Here is a 16,207-nt window from a genome sequence, read left to right as displayed (position 1 = left end):
ATCTTGTGTGTATATATATATATATATATATATATATATATTTCAAATGATGAGTCGGAGATATTTGTTCTCATAAAGACCCGGCTACTTGTGAATAAGGTCTTTGTGGTTTTCAATGGGTCTTTGTTAACCCACAGGAACAAATATTCTCGTTCTTGTCCAGATTAAGTCATTTTAGACAAATTAAAAGCCTAAAATCACAATTTAAATTTTTCTGAGATTAATAAGTTGTGCTCTCTGACTGAGGCAACGGTTTCTTCTTGCCTTTCTGAGTCACGCGTTGCCTCCCTCTCTGCCCTGCAGAACTACATCACAGTGGACGAGCTGCGCAGGGAGCTACCGCCCGAGCAGGCAGAGTACTGCATCAGCCGCATGACCAGATACATCGGAGCCGACGCTGCCCCCGGCGCCCTGGACTACATCTCCTTCTCCAGCGCCCTCTACGGAGAGAGCGACTTATAAACCCAGCCGCTCCCGCCTCGTGTTCTCCTCCTCCTCTTCCTCCCCCCCAGCTTCTATTTCTCCTGTTTGGAGAAAGCGATTATAAACCCTTCCACTGTCCCTCTAAATGCTTTGTCCTCCTCATTTTATCCCCTCCCCCTCTCAAATCTGAACTTTTCCCCAATGAGCCCCCTCCATCCCAGGAACACTGCTTAGAGAGGAGGAGAGCAGGAGACTTTGCTCAAATCTTAAACTGTGTCAGGTTTGAGTTTTAAGCAGAGAGAGTCAGGTATAGCAGCGAACGTATGAAAGCGCCATACGTAGATTATACCGGCCTTAACGGAGGAGCCAACGAGAGGGTTACTTTTTGAGCAAAGCCTCCCGCTCTCCTCCTCCCTATCTTATTATTCTTTTTGTAGAAGGGTAATTAAAGAAGAAAATGTGATAAAAAAAGCTGGTTGGTCCGTTGGCTTGGTTGGTTGTGCATTTGTGCAGACGCATGCTTCGTTTTAAAAAGTTTAGAAAAACGCCGCCTTTCGAGTCGTCGACTCTTCCTTAAATCACGCCGAAACCCAAACAAGCGCCTGCAGAGAGTCTGTGTCAGCAGTCAGGGACTAAAAACGAGTCAATGTGAAGTAACGACTGTGAAGCCTGAACGTTGGCAGAGATTGACTTTAACCTGGAGATCTTAAGAAACTCAGGAACTTATGAAGGATGAATGAGAGCACCTGAGCAGAGGAAGGGAGCACAAAGACACGGCCGTGGCTCGATGGCGGTTTAGGAGAGGAAAAACAGAAAGACGACGCAGGAAACTAAAGGAGCAGAACGACTGACACGGCTCCGCTCTTCCTGTCGGAGGAAGGCGGAGCGATGTCAGCAGGGAGAGAGTCAGGAAAGTTGCAAACAGTAAGGATGGATGCTGCATGTGGGACCACAGCAGGCCCGTCGCTGAGGAGGAAACTGAGGGTTTGGTCCCATTTCCACAACCAAACATCGGCCATAACAATACTAATAATCAGTGCAAGTCGACTCCTCTGTGCATGTTCAAGGTGTTTTTATCTCGTCTCCTCCCCTCATTCTCAGTTATTTCTGTTCATCATTACAGATGCTTAAAAAAAACAACACACATTCAAACAGCTACATTTAAAAACAAAGCTGGAATAAAAAAGGATAATTACATTATTAAACAGCAGTTTGTGTGTTTTTCTTCCACGATTTCAGACTCTTCAACTCATCTAAAAATTATAATAATAGTCCATGGGTTAGTTGAAATGACCAGCACTTCCCACAGTCTCATTTGTCCATATAAAATAATAATAATAATAATAATAAAAAGTCTAAACGATACAAAAACGGCTCACGCTGTTCTAGTTTTTTTTAAATTCACATGTCCATTTCGCTGCTGGAGTCCCAGCAGAGATGGGAGGGAAACATCAGGCCTCTTTCCAGAGCGAAGCGGCTCCAGTGCTCCTCGTCTCCCTTGTGCGTCAGATACCTGCAGCCCATCCTGAGCTCGAACTCCCTCAGGTCGCACCACAGCTGGAAGTTCTGCACGTTAACACAGCGAGATGAAAACCACATTATGCATCCAGACATGAGATTCAGCTTGTATTTTATTGCATTTACTCTTATACCCATAAACAAGCTCCAGTAGTTATTGAATTAGCAGCCAGAGTTAGAAGAAAAGGAGTTAAATCAAAGTGTGAGGTACAGTTCCCCCACCGGGGGGCGCCAGAGTTCCTCAATGGAGAGAACAAACGTTTAATGTTTTCTGAACAGTTTGTCGTTGAAAATGAAGATTTGTTCTCAATCAACTTATCTGGTTAATTAAAAATAAATAAACAGCATGAGGGGAGGGGGAGTCCAGAAAAGGTAACTATGGACATTCTGACAAGTTCCTCAAACCTACACCAGAGAAAAAAAAATATTTATTTTTAGTACCTAAACATACATGGTCTAGGCCAAGCAAAATAAAATAAAGTATGATCATAACTATTTATAGATTGGATGTTTATGGGCTGGATCTGGAGATGCTCCACTAGTTGTTAGGTAGTTGGTGCTACAAAACAAAACAACAAAAAAACAGCATTTATCATCTTTAAAAGAAGAAACAGAAATGTATTTTTAAGTAAGAATGGAACATTAAGTAAAGCCAGATCCCTTAGGAAGAGATGAAAATTGATATTTACTGACACATCCAGCCTTCAGTGGACTTGAACCGTGTTGCAAATAGACAGAAATGTCGGTTTCTAATTTGATTCAGAATATAATAACACTGTTATTTGTCAAAATAAAACTATACATCATCATCCTTCTGCTTCAGGGTTACACGTTACTCTGTGTTGATCTGTTAACTGGAAATACCTGCAGCCAGGAATGCCCCAGGGCTTTTCCCACGGTGTACCTGCGTCTCACAGCCACCTGCAGCAGGTTGTTGATGAGGCTCACAGCTGCAGAGGAAGCGATAGGAGGAGTCGGTGTGGTTAGACTCTGACAACACGACCCGCTCTGACTAAACTTAAACACAAGTTTCGTAAAAACATCGGCAAACCCAGACCTTCCAGCGAGATGGTGGCCCAGGGCTGGCGGGGGTACATGAAGGAGGCGTTGGTGATCTGCTGGCGGATGTCCTCGTCCTCGTTGAAGGGGAACGTCCCGCTGAGGCTCACGTACATGATGACGCCCACGGACCACATGTCCAGGGAGCGGTTGTAGCCGCTGCTGCTGATCACCTCGGGGGCCAGGTAGGCCGGAGTGCCCACCACCGAGCGGCGGAACGACTTCTCGCCGATGATGCGCGCGAAGCCGAAGTCACACAGCTTCACCTGGGGAAAGGGGTCGGCGGAGACCAGCAGCACGTTCTCTGGCTTCAGGTCGCAGTGGGCGACGTGTTTCAGGTGGAGGTACCGCAGCGCCTCAAGGATCTGTCACAGCAGGAGCAACGCCGATCATCGAACCATCGTTTACTCAGATACACACAAGAAAAAAAGATGGAGAGAGAATGTGTGACGCTACGGCTGTACCTGTATAACCAGGAACCGAGTGATGCGTTCAGGGAGCCGGCCCTTCTCGCTGGACAGAATCATCTCCAGCATGTCTCCGTGGAGCTTCTCCATGACCACGAAAACATGTCTGGACGTTTCAAACATCCCTTCCAGGACCACGACTCCATGGTGGGACAGATTCTGAGCAACAACACAACCATGACTCAATCTGAAAAGGCGTTCCAGCTGTCCAGCTGTGAAGCACTGGCTGGAGAAGTGCAAACACCTGCAGGATGGCCACTTCGTTCCTCAGCTGCCTCTCCTGTTGGGTCGGGAAGCGGGTCTTGTCGATGACTTTGATGGCGACCGATCGGCCCAACTTCCTGTGTGTACCTGGTGGAGGAGATGTCATTTAGTGAGAATGGAACTGCGTGGGTTTACTGCTGCAGACAGGCAAGAAAAACCCCCATCAGGATCTCACCTTTGTACACGACTCCAAACTGTCCTGAACCCAGAACTTCATCAGTAAAGATCTGATACACAGCGCTGATGTCCTGAAACACACACAGCGCTGAGCTCTGAAGCTCTTCATATGAATATTGTTATGCAGGTTTCACAAGATCAAATTTAAGGCTTTTTAAGACCTATTAAAGATTATTATCAATAAAATTTAAGACCTTTATCACAAATGTACAAAAGAAACTCAGGGGACCAAAACTATGAAATTGCTGGGGTGTTTTTGTGACTCTTGGCAGCAACTTTGGGCTTCTCACAAAATGGAAGTGGCATATGCTAGTCGCTAAAGAACCATATGCTAGCTGCAAGTGAACCATATGCTAACTGCTAATGGCTTGTTCATCTGTTTTCTTATTAGCTATCTAGCTACACTAACTGCAAGTGAACCTGCTAGCTATTAATGAACCATATGCTAACTGCTAAAGGTTTGTTAGCTTGCTAACTAGCTGGCTAGCTATCCTGCAGGTATTGTCAGCTTGTTACCAGTGTTGGCTTGATGTCTCCAGACAACTCAAGCTTTAACCTGATAGAAAAGTCCCGCAAGAAAAATCTACATAGAAAATATAAGATTAAATAGCCCTGCCACAACAAAATGTTAAACCAGAACTAATGTATTTAAGGTCGACTTACATTTTCTTTAACGAATTTAAGACATTTTAAGGCCTTAGTTTTAGTTAAATGAGTTTAAGCCTTTTTCAGGACGCGTGGACACCCTGTTGAACATTAAAATCAGATGCTTACCACTCCGTCTCCGTGCTGGCCTTTATCTGTAACCACAAGCATGTAAAATATGTCAATACCTTTACGGTCTTCCAGGACGCAGAGCTAAAACACAGTCGTAGTGTCACCTTGCTGCTCCTCGCCTGGTCCTCTGCTGCTCTGCACGGGCATCAGAGCCTGACAGACGGCGCTCTCCCACGCCGCGCCGTCTTCACCGGCCTGCACGCAGAACACCAGCGAGGCCGTCACCAGCTCAAAGGAGTGCAGGTCGGTGCCCGGCAACGAGGGCATGGCGAGGTGGGCGGGGCCTCGCACCTGCAGCACCTCTGACAGAGGGATCTCCTACAACAGAGGAGGACCAAAAGTTACCACCGAGGCGCTGAAGGAGATTTAGAAAAATGTCGTCATGTTGCAGATTCTACCTTGTAGTACTTGGTGCTGCTCTCATTCTGGTACAAAGTAATGGTTTTCCAGTCCAGGATCCAGTAATGACGTTTCCTCTGAGGGGAAGAAAAAAAAAGGGGCACATTTTTTCCCTAATTTTTCCAAGAATATTCTAAGAATTTACTCAAAGCCGACACAAAAACTAGGATATTCTTCATCTATTTAGATTTATGCTCTACTATGCACAGTGGATCATTTTTGGGTCTTGGATGGGACCTAATCTTTGCGTCTACGCCTCATTTTGCAACCCAACAGGGACGCCATCAGCTGGCTGTGTTACTGAGCCGCCGTCTCTCACCAGTGTGTCTGTGTTGGTGTGGTGCAGCAGCCAGCCCTCCCTCAGGACCCCTGCTGCTCTCCTCTTAGTGTGATGCGCCGACTGGACCAGCCTCATCAGGGGGATGTTGCTGCTGAAACAGGGGCTGGGGAAGGACAGGAGGGCAGGGTGAGGAGAAAACGAAAAATAAAAACTAAAACAATCAAGCGCCACATGTTTTTCATAAAAAAGTTCCAGTTAATTCAATATCAACTTAGGGAAAGTATTGCTGCTGTGGATTGGTTCTGAATAGAAAACATGGAGAAAGGAAAAGAAGGAAGGAACTAAAGTCAGAAGAGTTGAATGAAGAAAGGAGGAAAGGATGGAAGGGTGGAAGAACAAAAAAAAAAAAAACCAAGAGAATGAGAAATAAAAGTCTGAAAATGGAAACATTTCTCCAAAGTCTTGTTTTGGGTGAAAATACTTCCACTCAGCATAACAAGCCAATAAAGACTCGTGCCACAGAGAAACTGACTACATGCGTGTGGCTTTGTGGGCGATGCGATATCTGACATCATCAGGACACAGCCGCAGCAATGACATCATCCTTTCTCTAACCTCATTGGCTCTCTCAGCGACTCCACCTCGACCATCTCCGGCAGCGAGTCGCCGTCGGAGGACATCTCGTCCTCTGAGGTGTCTAGTATTGTGCTGGCGAGCTCCGACTCGGCGTCCTCTAGGTCCTGTGGGAAGCTGTGGATGGCCGCCGAGGAGTCTGGGAAGGCGACGCCATCTTTGTTACTTTACAGTTGAGATCACACTAGAGAAAGTTGTGATCTGCAGCTCATTTCACATCAGTTAAAATTCCCAAAAAATATAAGCGGTTGATTCAGTCGGGTAAGGATCCTTGGACAGTTTTAGTAGAGGTGTCCAATACTGGATATTTTGGCATCGCTTCGATATCAAGTATCGTCAATACCGATACGTATTATTCTAGTTTAATGCATCATCAAACTTCTGACTTTTAGGCATTTTTGTGGTTGATTTTCTTTGAAATGTTGCTAAAACATTGGACAGAATTTAGATGAAGTTCATAGGTATCAACAAAATGCTAATAATAATAATATATTTAGATATAAACAAATCGGTGTGTATAGTTTTCTAAATAAAAATGTGCAATAATCATTTTAGATCAAATCAAAGCACAATCCTTTTTATATTAGAGTTGAGAAACTACAATATGAAAATAAGAGGGACTCTGAAACTTAAGTGTTGATCTTATCATGCTAGTATCGATCTGATACCGATACTGACTTGGTATCGATATTATTTATATTTTGTTCGATATCACCTCTAGTTTACAGTTCAATACATAAATGGGTCATAAAAAAAGCTAAAAAACATTATCAATCCTTGTCAGACATGACTGAGGTAAAAAATAAAGTTAAATAAAGTGAGAAGTGCGTCTCACCGTCCCCGTTGACGGCCCTCCTCTCTCCCGGACAGTCTCTGGGGACCAAAGGCTCGCAGCGCCGGTGGCAGTTGAACCTGCAGTCTGACGAGACAAAGGCAGAGGAGCTGCAGCCTCAAACCTCAGAGGAGCGACGCAGAAAACTTCAGCCGCTCGCTCTCAAGTTTTCCTGATTAAAATTCATGAATGTGACGATCTCAGACTCAGACACGTTCGTGCATTCGAGTGAATTAGTTACGAGCCGTCTGCTGGCTCAGACGTGACAAGACGAGCGTTTGTGCATCTGCCTCACTGGAGCTCACTGGGAATCCAAACATCACTAATCAGAGTCGGTCTGGACTGGAGCAGAGCCGCGAAAAACAGCCACAAAGGAGAATAATATACCGATCAACAGAGGGGGCGAAGGGAGGACGACTGCCCCACCTACAGCAAAATCATACTTATTAAAGCTAACCTGTTTTTTGTCCACAAGCCTCTTGTAGCCTTCAAATTAAATATTAATCCACCAAAATTGTTCTCAGGTAAAAGTAGCAAAACAAATCAACATATTTTTACTCAAGTAAAAGTAAAAAGTGTCAGAAAGAGACTGTTGGACCATAACACCTGATTTAATATTTAGAAATCATGTCACTGCACTGAACAAAAGTAGAAGGTCAAGTGCAAATTCTGGTATTTTTTAAGACTAAAATTTGTAAAGTGCTGCCTAAAATTTATGCCTAAACTTCTTCGTTTACTTCCCAAGAGCCGGTGGTGCAACAGCAAAGTGTTTTAGTGTTTTGTGGACTTTTTGTTGTCTCCCTTTACAAAAGGATGGATTGTTGCACACTTCACTCTTTTGCACTCCTGTGTAAAAGTTTCTGGATCCACCGCTACCGGACAAGAAAGTGAAAACTTGAGGAAAAACCTACAGAAGTGCATCTCAACAAGGCTGTTGAACTTTGTCATTCAGAGAGCCTTCCTCCCCGTACCTGAGCACTGCAGCCCCTGCCTGAAGAGCCCTTTGAGCAGCCGGTGGCAGTGCTGACACACTGTGGGTTTGGTGTAGCTGTGGATGTGGAAGGTGTGGGGGACCTGAGGCCGGCTCTTGTCCCCGAGCCAGACGGGCGGCTCGTTCCACGACGGCGGCCTGGACGACGGCTTGGACAAGCTGATCTAGACGGGGAGGGAGTTTGAAACGGTTTAAAAGAGCCGAGACGCTGCAGGAGGGGGTGGAAAAGAACAACAAAACAGAAAAACAAACGGCCGGTGCTGACGTTACCTCCTCCAGACTGCCGCCGGCCTGACTGGACAGGGAGTGTGTGCGCGGCCTCCGAGGCGGGAACAGGGAGAAGCTGGTGCTGACCTGCCGCCGGATTCGACTGCAGTCGTTGGGCAGCAGGAAGGCGCAGCGTTTGTGAAAGTCTAAACCGCATCCTGAGGAGACGGAAAACCGTTCTTTACGATCTTTCTCACGTTTTGGCACAAACTTACTGGGACGTAGCAGCGCAAAGCGGCTTATAGCGGCAACGTGGAGGGAATAATGACATCGTTTTCAGTTTTTCTTTTCCTGTTCAGCTCCATTTACTCTACAAGCTGCTCTTCAGACAAACAGTCTCCAATGATTTGATCCTGAAGTGGAGAACGGTCCCTCCAGGAAGCTGCGATCGCAGCTATTAATGCAAATTCATCGTTTGTGAATTTTGTGCCACATTTTCAGCCAACATCGCGAGTTTTCCTCAAATCTGACCAATCACCTCAAAGTTTTCTGTACATCCTTCTTTTCTGACCAATCACTGCAACTGAGCTGGACTTTGACCAGCTCAGTTGCAGTGATTTAGCCTCATTATCATTTACCTTCCTGTTTCATGACGTCAGTTGAAAGTCGAACCTGAAAGATGAAAGCGTGTGTAACGCTGAGCTTTTTATTTGCCAAAACCATTTTCAGATGTTCTGTAGGATTTTCTTACACCCTGTAAAGCAGGGGTCATTTTGGGCCAAATCCAGATTATGAATGCTCTTAAAGGGCCAGTTGTGCCAGAATGTATTGATAAAACCTGTTCACACCCTGTTAAAATACCAATGAATTCATAAAATTAAATAATATTACTGAACATATTTTTAGTCCCTCTATGATTTTGTGATTTTTTTGCAAGTGTTTTTAGAAATATTTGCGATATTTACTCTTTATTATTTATGCGACTTTTTAATTACTCACTGTAAAGATCGTGGACTATAATCTGACATCGATAAAGGCTGAGGCAGCTGTTTAGTGCAAGTAAGAAAGTTTTTGACAATTTTTGAGAAAAATCTGCAATAAACCATTGATGAAAAGATTTCTTGATTTTGCATAAATTTCCACGATAATTCTCAAGAAACTGGAGGGACTGATAGATATAATTTAGCAGTAAACAAATAAAAACTGCATTGATTTGATTGAAAACATAATATTTAAGCTTACTTAGTGTTTAGTCTAGATTCTAGACTCTAGAATCTAGAGGGCCACATAAAATGCTACGGCGAGCCAGATTTGGCCCACAGGTCTCGAGTTTGACACATGTGCTGTAAATGGTTCATGATAACTTGAATGACCGATGTGCAATTTTTTTTTTTTGCACTGACAGGATTCTATTTGTATTAAAGGTGTCATTTCAAGAAAGTCCTAAAAAGTGTTACTGGCCCTTTAAATATCAATTGTTAAAATCCTGTCCTTTTTTGAAATCAAGGTTACGTGAAGCGATTTAAACTTTTTTGTAAGATCATGTTACGCCAAAAAAGGAAAACTTTATTTCTGCAACTCTAACCGCAACATTTTTAGGCCACAACAATCACAAAAAAAACAAAAAAAACAATGCGACATCCTTTAGGGACGGCATTATGCATAATTTACTTTGAAGTTTGTGGTTTTAACACGACGACGCGCACAAGTTGTCGTGCCGATGCTAAAGTACAGCAGCCGTTTTAAAAAGTGAGCGGCGACGGGTTTTACCTTCACATTTCAGTCCCTGTCGCACGAGGCCCCACAGCATCTCCCCGCAGTGGTGGCAGAAGGTGGGGGTCCGGTACGACTGGACCACCAGGGCGTGCGGACGCATCCTCATCTCAGCCACAGACGCTGATCCTGGAAGAAAAATTATTTTAAAAAATCATAAGATACAGGAAATAAATCATATGTGCATTTTAAAGTTAAAACTCCTCGTGTTGACATGAGTGTTTTAAGCCTGAAGTAGCAGCACAAAGCAAAAGACAGAAAGACCTTTTTTTTTCTGTCATCAGTTGCTAACCAACAAAACTCTTTAATCCAGAGGAGCTTTACAGAGTCTGTGTCTCTGTTATCTTTATGGATTAGTTATTTTGTGCTGACTTACACACACCAGCGACTCAGAGGCTTAGCGGCGCTTTATTGTGGGATTTAGTAGCTTTTTTGTGAAGGTCGTGAGCGTAAAAACATGAAAGACAGAAACACGGAGGAGGCCGCGGCTCACAGTTTAACTCTCAACGCTGCGAGGGAAGAAGGTACCCGAAGCAACGAGATCGCAGGTTTATCACAAATCCAAACATGTTTCGGTCGTTTATAAATGAGACTCTGATGAACCGTTTCAAAATGTTTCCCCACTTCTAGTGCGACAGAAACAAATCGGTTCCAGAGAGGAAAAAAAATGCAGCGACTTGATTGAAAATTACCATTAAAAAAGAAAGGCTCCTTGAGATCGACTTTCATACTTCAGTTACTTTGAGCTCAAGCCGTCAGAGGAGGATCTTCCTGATGTTTCCTTATGTGGATTTGTGTTTTTGCAGAGGCGTGCAAAGACAATTTGGGGGCCAGAAGCTCAGGTGGGGGGAAAAAAGGCACCTTATGCTGTAAATAGAGTTGCCTTAGTGGAATGAGATTTAAATCAACAGCTGTATGTAGATGTTTAATTATGTTAAACTCTCAACAGGTTGGTTTCTATAACAATCTGTTCGGTAAGAACAGAACAGAATATTTTGATTCTGTCAGACAGAATGAGAAAAATATGAGGTGCTGGTAAAAAGACTTTAGAAGGGCACTTTTTTTCTGTTCAGAGGAAAAAGTTTTAATTGAATGTAATCGAAATAATATATTAACTTCGAAAATTAAATACTTACTTTAAATTGTTGCCAGCAAGCCGACTAAATGAAAGCTAATCATGGCAGGATTCAAAATTGTAAATACTTTTTCCAAACTAAAGTTTATATGTGCAGAAAGTTAGCTAAGGTTTGTATATATATAAAAAAAATGTACTCCCCAGATTAATTTTGTTTTTGTAACTCTTAAAAAATAATATTTTAAAAATGTAAGCTGGCATTTTAACATAATGATTCGCTCACTTCTGACTGCAGCCTGATCTGAAAAATGAAGAAAACGCTCAAACAACATGAAACGGGCTAAATGTTCTTTGAAAGGAACAAAGAAATTCAAGACACAGAGGTGTTGACATCAACCAGTCTGGAAAACGCCACCAGAAGAGGCTGGTGGCAACTCTGAAGAAGAGCTCTCCGGTTCAGAGCGTAGCGTGAAACACAAACACAGAAGCCTTTCAGTATAAATAAATATCCTGTCTAAAGGTTTCCATAATACTGAGGACGATGAAACCAAACTCGAACCTTAAACCTGATTCTTGTTTGCAGAAACAACGAGGCTGAGAGTCAGCAGAAGAACCCAGAGTGAAACACGGAAGTGTCAGCATGGTGATGTGGGGTTATTTTCTTCAAACTGAACTGGGATTTTTGACTAGTCAGGTGAAGTTATGATCCAAACGCCAGTCAAGTTTGACCTAAAAGCCTCAGGCGTCTGCTGGACGCTGCAGATGAAGAAAGATTTAACTTGTTTCAGCTGAAATTTGAGTTTTAGTTCCTCCAAACAAGGAATTTCCATCACCTTTGTCACGTCCTACTTTTATAACATGCGTCACTGAGATCCTGCACACGTTCAGATGAACGGTGCTGTCATAAACACAACGACCTCATCTGACCTGCGACCACGATCTCGATCAGGTCTCCGTCCTGCAGCTCGTCCCGCTCCGTCAGCCGCTGCAGCAGCTGCTCCGAGGCGGGTTGGTGTCGGAACAACAGGATCTTCTCACCAGAGCCCACCACGCTGCAGTCTGGAGCCTGCACACACACACGCACACACACACACATACACACACACACACACACACACACGCACCGATTCAGCCACTAAACTCTAACCTAAATGTAAAAACACTGGTTTTCCTGCAAAATGTGACATTTTCTCTCTGATCACTTGCATAAAAAAATAAAATAATCTGAGAAGTTATGAATGGAGGAACTGATCAAAGCTGCAAAAGGAAGATCAATCATTAACTTTTATATCAGTTTAGACTGAAAGATGTACCTAAGCTGACAAATGTGGATGCTGGAATGCAGACATGCTAAATTAATTCATATTTTATTTTAATCTGGATATTAAATTCACAATAGCACCAAAAGTGCTTGCTAATATTTGAAGTAAAAAAAAAGTTGTGTCCGCTTTCACCAAAATGATATTAAAAAGTTGCAAAAAAAAATTTTAAACAAAAAGACAAACTAAAATTCAGATCTACTAGAAAGAAAAAAAATTCACGCCTTACAGAGAGTTCTTCACAAAGATAATCAGAGTGAATGAAAGGATTGTTTTTAAAAAATTATGTTTTTTGTTAAAGGAAGGAAGCAAACCTGAGACATGTGTAAAAAAATAAATAAAAATTCAATAGAACCTGTCTGATAACACGAAGAAGGCTTAAAAACGCTTAAAAAGCAGCACATCATGTCCAGATCAGAAGGAATTCAAGAAAAATTGCAACACAAATTATCATCAGTTTCAAGAGAAAACATGGAAAACACCAAAGTAGCAATTATAAATCCAACCGAGGCGAAAAGGGGTGACCTTGAACAGGCCGTTTACGTCTAAAGCCCTTAAAATGGGCCTGATGTAAAACAACACTGCAAAGGAGAGACGGCAACAATTCATCCACAGCGACAAAACCAGACTTTTATCACAAATGGCCAACGGCAGTTTTTACTCTTTGGGTCTTTAAGTCTAAAGCATAACTGATGTGCAAACAGCAAACTAATCTATAAAGTTACTATTCGACTAACTAAACTTTCTAAAACGCCAGTTTTCAGTCTGCACACCAGGAAGGCTAATAATGCAAAAAGAAAAAAAGATAAACATGTTTAGTTCATGCAGATTTTCAGCAAAACATGACATTTACTCCTCCTTTCCTGCACACACTGCTGACCTGATGCCCGGAAACGTGAGTTTATTTCTGTGTGTGAAAAGAGGCACACAACCAGCCAGAAGTGTGTGTGTGTGTATGCGTGGGCGCGTGTGTGTGTGTGTGTGTGTTAGACAGAGGGGAAAGGCTGTGGTTGGAAAGTTTTCTGCACTCTCACAGACCACACAGATTCTGAAGCAGCATGAAGACCAAAAACAGACCAACACCTGCAGCAGCTCACAACCTGAGCCGCAGCCGCCGTAAACAGATGAGCTTCGGAGGAGAACGCCGGACGACGTTTGGATTCAGAGTCAGGAAACGGAGGGAGACACAAACCAGGCCGACACAAAAGCAGCAGCTCAGGAGTACAAGCTGCTGCTGCCGCCTCTTTAAATGGACCGGATTCAGTAGACGTCAAAAAGCGACGGCTCGCTTTGCAGTAACCTACACATTTTTCCTTCATGCATACATGCACGCATGAGCTGACCTTTCAGAGTCCACTTCCTGTCTGAGCTCCACTCTCACAGCAACTGTGAGAGTGGAGCTCAGCTAAGAGTTGGAGCATTCGTTTTAATCATAAAATGTTTAAATCTCGGCCAAAATCCCCAAAACGTCCAGAAAACTCAAGTCTCAGTTTAAAGTCTTTATTTTTTCAGCCACCGACAGACGTTTGCCTCTGCTCACCTTTCTCTCTATGACCTCGGCCGCCAGCCGGCGGGCATGGCGGTAGCTCAGGTTGCCGGGCGGGACCCGAACCATCTCCCTGAACAGCCCCAGCTGGAACTGGACCAGAGCCGGCGCCGTGGGACTGGAGGGCGGCTCCGCAGACATGGACGCACAATCTGTTGGGGGGGGGGGGAGAAATACGCAGAAGGATGAGAAAATTTTATACAACGTGTTAGGAAAATGGTCAAACTGAAAAGTCACATAGATTTAACTGTTTATTTCGGTCGTTTTTACGATCACGCCTTTAACCGCGAACCGAAATTCAGCTTCTCCGAAATTTTGATTACATCAGAGCGAAACATAAATAAATGAGTAAAACATGAACTGTCGTGTTCTGCTCACACAAACGTGTTGAAAACTGCTGACTTGGCAGTCGCCTCTACAAAGAGTGTAAACCACAAGAGGGTTAACGTGCTGAAGAAGCTCGCCGATCACACAGAAGGCAGCGCCGTGTCCATACGCGACAGCGGAAAGTTGAGTGGAAGGATAACGTGTGGTAAGGGAAGGAAAGGCTGCAAAGGCAGCAGGGATGACTGCGGTCTTGAGAGGACTGTGAAGGAAAAACTGATGAAGTGTCTGCCACAAAAACCACCAGAAACACGTCCAGTAAATCAGCACCTGACCATCTCGTTTAACGACCTGAAAACGAAAACACTGAGAAATGTTGAAGCGTTTCAGAATCACCAGATCCAACGCCGTACCTCCCAACCAAATGTTCAGCACCAATCCTGCACACACTTTTCAGACATAAAAATATAAAACTGTTTCAAATTTTCTCTTGCCGTGGTCTTCTGTACTAATGCCGTTTTCCATCCACTCAACTTTCCATTAAAACGTGTGTGCAGCAGTCAGCTTGATTAGCAGGCTTCCTCCTGGAGGAGGAACAACCACACAGTCAGCAGGCCTCTTCATGACCGAGACACCAGCAAAACATTTTAACGATTTAATGACATTTTTGTCGTTTAAATCACAAAAATTATAAGAATATCCCATTTGATATTCTTATATTCGGACTGTAGTTTCTGTTTTAAACAGCTGTTAGCCATTATTATTATTATTAACATTGATTTTTACTACATCTGTGTGTGATACATCTTTAATATTTCTAATTTGTTGTTTTTAAATGTAATTAGTGACAGAAATGCAGTTTTCAGTCATGTTTTAGTCTATTAAGAACTGCTCTGCTGATGTAGCAAACAGTCAGGAGTTCACAGCTCCTCTTTGACATCATGACTTCAGAATATCTACATTTAGAGTCGCAGATACGACCGCAAACAGAAGGTGACATTTTTAGCATCTCCCTTCTTTAGAAGACTTCTGCTTTGCGTTGCAATAAATGAAAGCAGCACGACAGGTTATGGAATGCAATAAGTGTCGGACTTTCTTTCTCGTTTTGATTCTTTAAATCACATTGAAAATAAAAATAAAAAATAAATGAATAAGAACCTCCGGGTAGCGGGCCTTACTTTCTGATCCCGCTTCATTCATGCTCCAGCGCTTGTCATCTCGACGACGCAGCCGATCAGTCAGTCCATCATCGCGCCTCGGATTCCTCTGCGAGAAGCGCTGGTGGGTCTGGTTTCCTCTCTGCGGGGCTCGCCTGTCGGTGAGACAGGAAGTAGCGCGGAGACACTCAACCCCCCGCTGCGAGGGCTGCCTCAGTCGGGTTAACACCCTCAGCCCCGAGCTGCAGGAATTACGACTCGAAACAGACGCTTTGAAAACGCCTTCACGCTCACGGAGCGAGTTTCTGGACGGGGAGGAAAGGAAGACGGGGAAAAGGTGGAACTTTTCGTCTTTATTGAAGCCTTTCGATAAAACACGTTTTACAGGAGCGCTACGTTTCCACCACAAAAGCATCTTTGCTCTTTCAATAAACAGCGGATTATATTTAAAAACCGTTGCAGCTTCTTCTTTTTTCTCTCTCCCTCTCCTGATAGCAAAATATTTGACTCATTTCTGTGGAAGTTTTCTGATCCGGGCCTCTGCAGAATAAAATGTGATTAATACAGTGAAGAGCCGCTGGAGAAAACCCGTAGCTAACGATGATTTGTACAAGGTGTCGACGTAATACATTGTGAACACACACATGTGCATATATGTATATATAAAGGTCAAACACTGTACATTATTTGCTGCCAACATGTAAAGCACTTTGCTTTTCTGTTCAAAATCTTTTTTTTTTTTTTAAATCACTTTCTGAATTCCTGCAAAGGTCCCAACATTCACAAGCTGATAGGATATAAATACAAACGATATCCGACTTAATGTACATTTTGCTTTGGTGGACTGTTTTTTTTGTTTTTTGTTCCAGTTTAGCACAACAATCGAGTGAAAGTCGTGAAAAGCAACATTCAGATAACCAGTAGTGTGTACCTTCAAAATAAAAGCTCACAGTAGCAACATTAAAAAAACAACAACAAACAGTAAA

General features: G+C 43.3%; 2 protein-coding genes across 3 annotated transcripts in view; one reads left to right on the top strand and one right to left on the bottom strand.

Annotated features, from left to right (window-relative positions):
* The window catches only part of actn3b (actinin alpha 3b), a 30,180-nt gene extending 29,718 nt beyond the window's left edge, over window positions 1-462 (top strand). Inside the window, exon 21 of the mRNA XM_008427906.2 lies at window positions 304-462. Coding sequence (XP_008426128.1) covers window positions 304-462 — 159 coding nt within the window. The remainder of the gene's footprint in view (window positions 1-303) is intronic.
* Window positions 463-495: 33 nt separating this feature from the next.
* prkd4 (protein kinase D4) lies at window positions 496-15,840 on the bottom strand. 2 transcript variants are annotated; one of them, XM_008427909.2, is made up of 19 exons: window positions 15,243-15,329; window positions 14,119-14,648; window positions 13,735-13,892; window positions 11,803-11,941; window positions 9,798-9,929; window positions 8,091-8,245; window positions 7,801-7,984; window positions 6,833-6,916; window positions 5,980-6,136; window positions 5,404-5,527; window positions 5,084-5,161; window positions 4,790-5,003; window positions 4,683-4,708; window positions 3,907-3,979; window positions 3,712-3,818; window positions 3,465-3,626; window positions 2,999-3,365; window positions 2,806-2,891; window positions 496-1,989 (listed from the first exon to the last, which is right to left on the bottom strand). In XM_008427909.2, the coding sequence occupies exons 3-19, from the start codon at window positions 13,879-13,881 to the stop codon at window positions 1,825-1,827; spliced, it is 2,400 nt and encodes a 799-aa protein (XP_008426131.1). In that variant the 5' UTR covers window positions 13,882-13,892; window positions 14,119-14,648; window positions 15,243-15,329; the 3' UTR covers window positions 496-1,824. The 2 variants fall into 2 exon arrangements, with proteins under 2 accessions (XP_008426131.1, XP_008426130.1); XM_008427908.2 differs by lacking the exon at window positions 14,119-14,648 and having other exon boundaries at window positions 15,243-15,840.
* Between the last annotated feature and the right edge of the window lie 367 nt (window positions 15,841-16,207).

The sequence above is a fragment of the Poecilia reticulata genome, linkage group LG14, assembly GCF_000633615.1.
Source record: "Poecilia reticulata strain Guanapo linkage group LG14, Guppy_female_1.0+MT, whole genome shotgun sequence".
In the NCBI taxonomy this organism is placed as follows: domain Eukaryota; kingdom Metazoa; phylum Chordata; class Actinopteri; order Cyprinodontiformes; family Poeciliidae; genus Poecilia; species Poecilia reticulata.
This window is presented reverse-complemented; position numbering and strand designations above follow the sequence as displayed.